This window comes from Chiloscyllium plagiosum, chromosome 10 (assembly GCF_004010195.1).
Source record: "Chiloscyllium plagiosum isolate BGI_BamShark_2017 chromosome 10, ASM401019v2, whole genome shotgun sequence".
NCBI lineage: Eukaryota > Metazoa > Chordata > Chondrichthyes > Orectolobiformes > Hemiscylliidae > Chiloscyllium > Chiloscyllium plagiosum.
This window is the reverse complement of record NC_057719.1, coordinates 6954444-6963808: the sequence shown is the minus strand read 5'-3', so window position 1 is coordinate 6963808 and position 9365 is coordinate 6954444. Positions and strand designations below refer to the sequence as shown.

Genomic DNA, 9365 nt, shown 5'->3' with positions numbered 1-9365 from the left:
AAGGATAGTTGGTCGTGTCGTTTCGTGGCTAGTTGATGTTCATGTATGCGGATTGTTAGCTGTCTTCCTGTTTGTCCTATATAGTGTTTTGTGCATTCCTTGCATGGTATTTTGTACACTAGATTAGTTTTGCTCATGTTGGGTATCGGGTCCTTCGTTCTGTTGAGTTGTTGTCTGAGCGTGGCTGTTGGTTTGTGTGCCGTTATGAGTCCTAGGGGTCGCAGTAGTCTGGCTGTCAGTTCTGGGATGCTCCTGATGTATGGTAGTGTGTCCGTTTTTGGCGAATACCTTGTGTCGGTGTTCCTCTTCTTCTTTTTGCAGTTCTGGTGTACTGCAGTGTGTTGTGTTGAGACAACAACTCACCAGAACGAAGGACCCAATACCCAACATGTGCAAAACTAATGTAGTGTACAAAATGCCATGCAAGGACTGCACAAAACACTATATAGGACAAACAGGAAGACAGCTGACAATCCGCATACATGAATATCAACTAGCCACGAAACGACACGACCAGCTGTCCTTAGTAGCCACACACGCAGACAACAAGCAACATGCATTCGACTGGGACAACACTACTATCATAGGGCAAGCCAGACAGAGAACAGCCAGGGAATTCCTGGAGGCATGGCATTCATCCACAAACTCCATCAACAAACACATCGACCTGGACCAATATATCAACCACTACAGCGGACAGCTGAAACTGACAACTGGAAGCGGCAGGGACAGACCACTATGAACACCGGAGGAAACATCAAAGAAGCGCTTCGCAGGAGGCTCCCAAGCACTGATGATGTCGCCTAGCCAGGGGACGAAACGTTTGCAACAAAAACTTCCAGCTCGGCGAACAGAACCACAGCAACGAGCACCCGAGCTACAAATCTTCGCACAAACTTTGAATCAGTGGGAAATTGAGAAACAAGTTTGTAAGGAGATTTCAGTTATCTGTAAGAATTACAGGGTGGTTATGGTAGGGCATTTTCCAAATATAGACTGGGACTGCCATAGTGTTAACGGTTTAGATGGAGAAGAATTTGTTCAGTGTGTACAAGATAACTTTCTGATTCAGTGTGTGGATGTACCTACTAGAGAAGGTACAAAACTTAACCTTCTCTTGGGAAGTAAGGCAGGGCAGGTGACTGAGCTGTGGGGAGAACTTTGGAGCCAGCGACCATATTCTATTAGTATTAAAATAGTCATGGAAAAGTATAGACTGGATCTAAAAGTTGAAGCTCTATATTAGGGAAGAAGGCTAAATTTGACGGTATTAGGCAAGAATTTTCAAAAGCTGATTTGGGGCAGATGTTTGCAGGTAAAAGGGACAGTTGCAAAATGGGAAGGTTTCAGATGTGAGATAACGAGAGTATATTCCCTCTTAGGGTGAAAGGAAAGGCTGGTAGGTGTAAAGAATGCTGGATGACTAGGGAAATTGAGGTTTAGGTCAAGAAAAAGAAGGAAGCACATGTCAGGTATAGACAGGAGAGATCAAATGAATTCTTAGTAGAGCATAAAGGCATTAGGAGCATACTTAAGAGGGAAATCAGGGAGGGCAAAAAGGGGACAGGAGATAGCTTTGGCAAATAGGGTTAAGAAGAATCCAAAGGGATTTTATAAACCCATTAAGGACAAAAGTGTAAAGAGGTAGTGAATAGGGCTTCTCAAAGATCAGCAAGGCAGCTGAAATATGGAGCCGGAGGAGAGATGGGGGAAGATATTAAACAAACATTTTGCATCAGTGTTTACTATGGAGAAGGACATGGAAGACATAGAATGTGGGGAAATAGACAATGACATCTTGAAAAATGTCCATATTACAGAGGTGGTGCTGCTGGATGTCGTGAAACGCATAAAAGTGGATAAATCCCCAGGACCTGATAAGGTGTACTTAGAACTACATGGGAAGCTAGGGGAGTGATTCCTGGGTCCCTTGCTGAGATATTTGTATCGAGAGTCACAAGTGAGGTGCCGGAAGACTGGAGGTTGGTTAACTTGGTGCCACTATTTAAGGAAGGTGGTAAGGAAAAGCCAGGGAACTATAGACCAGGGAGCCTGACGTCTACTATTGGTGGGCAAGTTGTTGGAGGGCATTCTGAGGGACAGGATTTACACGTATTTGGTAAGGCAAGAACTGATAAGAGATATTCTGCATGGCTTTGTGCATGGAAAATCATGTCTCACAAAACTGATTGAGCTTTTTGAAGTAACTAAGAGGATTGATGAGGACAAAGTGGTGGATGTCACCTAAATAGACTTCAGTAAGGCGTTCGACAAGGCTCCTCATGGGAGACTGGTTAGCAAGATTAGATCTCATTGAATACAGGGAGAACTCACCATTTGGATACAGAACTGGCTCAAAGGCAGAAGACAGAGGGTGGTGGTGGAGGGGTGTTTTTCAGACTGGAGGCCTCTAACCAGTGGTGTGCCACAAGGATCAGTGCTGGGTCCACTGCTTAACATCATTTATGTCAATGATTTGGGTGTGAACATGAGACATACAATAAGTTTGCAGAGAACACCAAAATTGGAGATGTAGCGAACAGTGAAGGAGGTTACCTCAGAACAACAGGATCTTGATCAGATGGACCAGTGGGCTGAGTGGCAGACGGAGTTTGGTGCTGCATTTTGGAAAAGCAAATCAGAGCAAGACTTATACACTCAATGGTAAGGCCCTGGAGAGTATTGCTGAACAAAGACCTCGGAGTGCAGATTCATAGCTCCTTGAAAAGTAGAGTTGCAGGTGGATAGGATAGTGAAGACGGCGTTTGGTATGCTTTCCTTTATTGGTCAGAGTATTGAGTACGGGAGTTGGGAAGTCATGTTGTAGCTGTACAGGTCATTGGTTAGGCCACTTTTTGAATATTGCATGCAATTCTGATCTCCTTCCTATTGGAAGGATGTTGTGAAACTTGAAAGGATTCAGAAAAGATTTACAAGGACGTTACCAGGGTTGGAGGATTTGAGCTATAGGGTGAGGCTGAACAGGCTGGGGCTGTTTTCCCTAGAGAATTGGAGGCTGAGGGATGACCTTATAGAGGTTTATAAAATCATTAGAGGCATGGATAGGATAAATAGACCAAGGTCTTTTGTCTGGGGTAGGGGAGTCCAGAACTAGAGGGCAGAGGTTTAGGATGAGAGAAGGAAGATATAGAAGAGACCTAAGGGGTAACCTTTTCAACAGAACCGCACGTATGGAATGAGGCGCCAGAGGAAGTGGAGGATACTGGTCCAATTACAGCATTTAAAAGGCATGGATGGGTCTACGAACAAAAAGGGTTGAGAAGAATATGAGCCAAGTGCTAGCAAATGGGACTAGATTAGGTTAGGATGTCTGGTCAGCATAGACAAGTTGGACTGAAGGTCTGTTTCGAGCAGTACATCTGATTCTAAATATGAATTAAAGCCCTATATACACCACAGTTCAATGAAGTTACTCACAATACATGCCATGAATTTTCTTCTATGGGATTTGGCCAATTTGTACTGCACGGCAGTTCTGAAAATAGTGGAACTATACATGTACACCTCAATTATTATTTTGAGGGGTGATCTATATAGTGCAAGAGAAAGGTTGCATGGTAGTCAGCCAAGATTATCTGCAGCCAAAATAAAAGCCACTGGAAACCCTAGACTCCAAATGTAGTTTTTAAATAACGACATTTAAAAAAGTCCCAATGGGTTTACAGGAGTGTAATTTGAAAAAAAAAAATTCTCTCCTCAATTGATGTTTGCTACCCCTGGACATTGTATGCCACCTCATTAATATTACAGTGCTGCTTCCAGAGACAGAATAATAATCTAAAATTAAGTATTAATATTCCATTCACTTTACTGCATCACCTAAGAAACAAACAGAAAATTAGCTACCAAATGGTAGTTTGGTAGCATTCAGTATTTCAGTTCTGGTTGCAGTGGAATTGGCTCTTGCCAATCCCATAGTACAGAAAATCACGAACAAGAGAGCAAAACGGAGGGAATGAGAGACAGGATGCAAAAATGAAAGATGTGCCAAAGAAGAAAAAAAAACATGAAAAAAATCACAAAAACAAATAGATAAAATGAGAGAAAAAATGTAAACAGGAAAAAAAACAACTGGACAAGGAATACAAAAAAAAGGGATGATACACAAGAGGAGTTAGAAGGAAGAAGGAATGTGAAAGAACACAGACGGGGGGGGAGGGGGGGAAGAGGGAGAATGCTAAAGGCAAAGATCAAATTCTTTTTTCCATTATGATTATATTGTTCATATTGTTTTTAGAGTTACTTAAATAGAATCATTTTATTACACCTTTCTAACCTGGTCAGATGCCAAACCATGGTGTATCTAAGGAACACTCTGTGTTTCACCTTGCAAAGACAGAGGAGTCAATGCAATGATTGGCCTTCATTTATCTCAATTCTATAACCCTTGAATCTTTAACTGTGACCATGAAACAATTTTCATTTATAGATATTTGACATTATGTACATTTTCTCCCCCACATAAAGGGTCAAAATGCCTCATTTTGTGACTCAAAATGATCTAAGAATCATACACATAAAAGTTGAATATATTTACTTCATTTTTTTTTAAAAAGAGTCAAAACCATAAAATGATTCCAAGTGGTTTGCATGGAAGCAAATAAACATTAAAATTGGGCAGCTCACCTGACTCCTGTCCTTGTCTACTTTCTTGAAACATTTATTCAATGACAAATTATGTCTAACAGAATTTTTCCACCCAGTCGGAGCATTTGCAAAGTAAGGGAAATGTTCTAGGATCCAGTTGTATATATCCTTAACAGGCAGGCGTTTGCTGGGTGAATCTTCAATAGCCATAAATATGAGACAGCTAAAAGAATAAGGTGGTTTACAGTTAGGGTTCTGCTTGGCATCATATGGCTGGTCAGAATGAGCAGGGGATGGTGGAGTATCCTCATCGATATCCTGAACCGGGCTAACACTACGAAGTACAGTGTCCCCAAAACTTTTGAGCAGGTTTTTGCTCTCATGCAGCCAGTTCAGGTTTGTTAACTCTTCATCCTCCATGGCTACTTTTTCCAAATGGATGGCAGGCAAATAACTGCTCGTAATGTCCAGTTCCTCAACTTCCTGGAACGCCTTGGTTAGTGAACTTCCTGGGTAACACTGGCTCAGTCCACTCGAAACACTAATTCCAGAGCCTTCTGGCTTCTTACTGGGAGGCATGACTGGACCCATTTAGACCAAGGCTCCTAATGGAAGGCAAAATAGAAAGAAGTTAGGAGAGATGCATACATCATCAGTAAATGGATTCACCCTCCCTCTTTCTATGCCAATAACTTTGGCTACAAATGGAACTCCAATTCCCTTGAGCATCTAAACAGGAAAATTACATCATGGTTGACAGTAAAATAATTTAGTTATACTGTTGCTACAGCAACTCACTGCTCTGTTTGTGCTTTATTTGCTTATTACAAGTCAAATCCACAGGGATTTGACTAGCAGTTTACTGTGAATTTCTTTTGCACTTTGCAGCCAACTTTTAGCCTAACATTTCCTGTAATCTTAATTTAGCATTCAAAACACTGTTTGAGGTGGCGACAGAAAAGGAAAAACAACACATGAAACGGGAGAAAATAACTCTGTTTTAAGCATTTTATGTGATTAAAACTTGAGGCATAATTCATTTGAAGGACAGAAAACATTTGTTTGTATCCAGGGCTCTATAAAACTGCCAAGTAGGACACTACAAATACCTTCAGTACAAAAATATGGAACTCCTCTGGTTGCTGACATAAGATCCTAGATCGATTTTGTCTATGCAGAAATAACAGAATTCAAGTAGTTTGCTACAGTACCCCAGCTCCAAGCAAACTAATGTTTCAATATCCACACTGGCTGAGGTTTCCTTGCAGGACTCTCCTTCCCAATTTCTCCCCTTGTCTGGTGACCCCCCGGTTAAACCATGAACAATCATCTGTCTCTGATGGGAGAGCAGCCCTTTGGTCTAGTAGGACAATGCTGACTTGACTCCTTCACATGCCAACAACTGAGTGTGGTTCATCAGTAATGCTTTTGAAACCAAAGTAAATATCACACAACACCAGGTTATAGTCCAACGGGTTTATCTGGAAGCACTAGCTTTCAGAGCGGCGCTCCTTCATCAGGTGGTTGTGGGGGTTAAGATCATACTCACAGAATTTATAGCCAAAAGGAGTCCAGTGTCATGGAGATGTGATACAGTAAACCATCTTAGATTAAAACTTCATTCTTTTATAATGGGATATGCCAGTTTCTGTTCTTTGATATGTAAATCCCAGAACTTCTTTCAAATTACATTCCCAAGACAGCTCAGGTTTTTAAACAAATCGGTATGAAGTCTGTCTGTGTCCCAATGCTATGTCAGACTGACAAACCCTCTGTTTAGTTTTACATGAATTGAACAAAATAAAATGTAATTCTACAAAAACAAATTAATCCCATAAGCATGTGTGTGCACACGTAGGAACGGCAGATTGAGTGTGCACGTGATGTGTGTGTGTGTGTGTGTGTGTGTGTGTGTATGTGTGTAGGCATGTGTGATGGGGTATGTGTGATGGAGTGCGTGTTTCGGTGTAGTGAGGGGGGTGTATGTATGTGCTTATGAGAGCAAGCATACGTGCGAGAGTGTGCGCGTCATTCAGTGGAATCACCTGTAGTGGTGACATGAACCCAAGGTCCCAGTTGAGGCCATTCACATGGGTACCAAACTTTGCTATCAGCTTCTGCTCAGCCACTCTGCGTTGCTGCTTGTCCCGAAGTCTGCCTTGGTGGATGGTCACCCAAAGGTCAAAGGCCAAATGTCCCCAATTGGGAGGGAATACTCCTGCCTTGTGATTGTTGTGCGAAATCCATTCATCCGTTGTCATACCGCCTGCTCAGTCTCCACAATGTACCATGCCTCAGGACATCCTTGCCTGCAGCGTAGGAGATAGACCATGTTGGGCGAGTCACATGAGGACTTGCCACGTACATTGTGGGAGGTGTCCCCACATGAAATGGTGTTACCCATGTCGATACTCTGACATATCTTGCAGCGACTGCTGTGGCAGGATTGTACAGTGTTGTTGACCTGAAGGCTGGGCAGTTTGCTAAGAATCATGATCTGAGGTTTAGTGGTTGGTTAAAGGAGAGAAGTGGAGGTGTGGGGAAGGTCTTGGCGAGGTGCTCATCCTCATTGATAATGTGTTGCAGGCTGCAAAGAACATGGCGTAGTCGTTCGGCTCCCGGGAAGTACTGGACAACAGAGGGCTCCCTGTCTGTTGCAATCTGTGTCTGTCTCCTGAGGTGGTCATTACGGTTTCTCACTGTGGCACTTCGGAATTTAAACCCACATATTCCTGATAACCTTCCATCTCTTTAAAAAAAAAATTACCTCTACCTTAAAATAAAATCAAAGACTCTGCTTCCATCTCTTCATAAATGATTCCAAAGACTCACTCATGACCCTCAAGAGAAGAATTACCCAATTTGTTTTAATTAGGTAGTTCCTGAATTTGAATAGCAATTCCTAGCTGTAAATACTCTCATAACAGACATCCTTTGAGGAACTACCCTATCAAAACTCCTCAGGGTTTTACAGGGAGACCCCTCACCCCGTGTCCGCAGAATCACTTTGTGTTTCAGTTACCAGCAGTTTACCACAGCCCAAACATATTATAGGGAACTTTCCAGAACCAGGGACAAGGAGCCTGCCAGGAAGGTAAATTTTCCATTTAAATGAATGGATTTGTTCCTATCCCTTCAAAATTAACATTCTATATTTTCCCACATTATACTCCATTTGCTACATCTTTGCCCTCTCAATTGACTCATTCATATCTCTTAGTAACCTCTTGCCCTCTTCACTGCTTGCTTTCCTATCCATTTCTGCCATCAGCACTATAACTTGTGCATGGTGTCTGAGCAGACAGCAGAAGCCCTAAATGAGTTTTTTGCTTTGGTCTTCACTAAGGAAAGGGACCTTGTTGTGAATGAGAACTTTGAGGAGCCAGGAAACAGGCTTGAACTGATCGAGATTGAGGAAGTTTAACATTTGCTAAAAATTCAAGCACACCATAGCTATGGAGAAGGAGAGGATTAGGCAAAATGGGAGGATATTTAATTGGGGAAGAGGAAACTATGATGAGTTAGGAAGCATGGACTGGGAGCAATTGTTCCATGGTAAAGGCACTATACCTTTAGGAGACTGTTTGAGGAACAGTTGTTGCGAGTGATGAATAAATATGTCCCTCTGAGACAGGCAAGGGGTAAGATAAAGGAACCTTGGATGACGAGAACGGTGGAGCTTCTCGTCAAAAGGAAGAAGATAGCTTACATAAGGTGGGGGAAGCTAGGGTCAAGCTCAGCTCTAGAGGATTACAGGCAGGCAAGGAAGGAGCTCAAAAATGGTCTGAGGAGAGCCAGAAGGGGGCACGAGAAAGGCGTGGCAGAACGGATTAGGGAGAACACAAAGGCATTTTACACTTATGTGAGGAATAAGAGAATGGTCAAAGAAAGAATAGGGCCAATCAGGGATAGCACAGGGAACTTGTGTGTGGAGTCTGAGGAGGTAGGGGAAGCCCTAAGTGAGTTTTTTGCTTCTGTCTTTATGAAATAAACTAACTTTGTAGTTAATGAAACCTTTGAAGAGCAGGTGTGCATGCTGGGATGGATAGAGATAGAGGAAGCTGATGTGCTGAAATTTTGTCAAACATTAAGATTGACAAGTCGCCAGGCCCAGACCAGATTTATCCTCGGCTGCTTTGGGAAATGAGAAGTGAGATTGCTTTGCCACTTGCAAAGATCTTTGCATCCTCGCTCTCCACTGGAGTCATACCCGAGGACTGGAGAGAGGCAAATGTAATTCCTCTCTTCCACAAAGGAAATAGGGAAATCCCTGGCAATTACAGACCAGTAAGTCTCACGTCTGTCGTCTGCAAGGTGTTAGAAAGGATTCTGAGGGATAGGATTTATGACCATCTGGATGAGCATGGCTTGATTAAATGCAGTCAACACGGCTTTGTGAGGGGCAGGTCATGCCTCACAAAGCTTATCGAGTTCTTTGAGGATGTAACTAGAAAAGTTGATGAGGGTCGAGCTGTGGATGTGGTGCATATGGACTTTAGCAAGGCATTTGATAAGGTTCCCCATGGTAGGCTCATTCAGAAGGTCAGGAGGAATGGGATACAGGGGAACATAGCTGTCTGGATACAGAATTGGCTGGCCAACAGAAGACAGCGAGTGGTAGTAGAAGAAAAATATTCTGCCTGGAAGTCTGTGGTGAGTGGTGTTCCACAGTGCCCTGTCCTTGGCCCTCTATTGTTTGTAATTTTTATTAATGACTTGGATGAGGAGATTGAAGGATGGGTCAGCAAGTTTGCACA

The 9365-nt window shown here is 42.7% G+C and overlaps 1 protein-coding gene across 5 annotated transcripts in view; it reads right to left on the bottom strand.

Annotated features, from left to right (window-relative positions):
* foxn3 (forkhead box N3) overlaps nucleotides 1-9365 on the bottom strand; it is a 474715-nt gene that overhangs the window by 306798 nt on the left and 158552 nt on the right. For all 5 annotated transcript variants that reach the window (XM_043696966.1, XM_043696969.1, XM_043696970.1 and 2 more), the window contains exon 2: nucleotides 4648-5213. In XM_043696966.1, the coding sequence (XP_043552901.1) occupies nucleotides 4648-5199 (552 nt within the window). In that variant the 5' untranslated portion in view covers nucleotides 5200-5213. The remainder of the gene's footprint in view (nucleotides 1-4647; nucleotides 5214-9365) is intronic.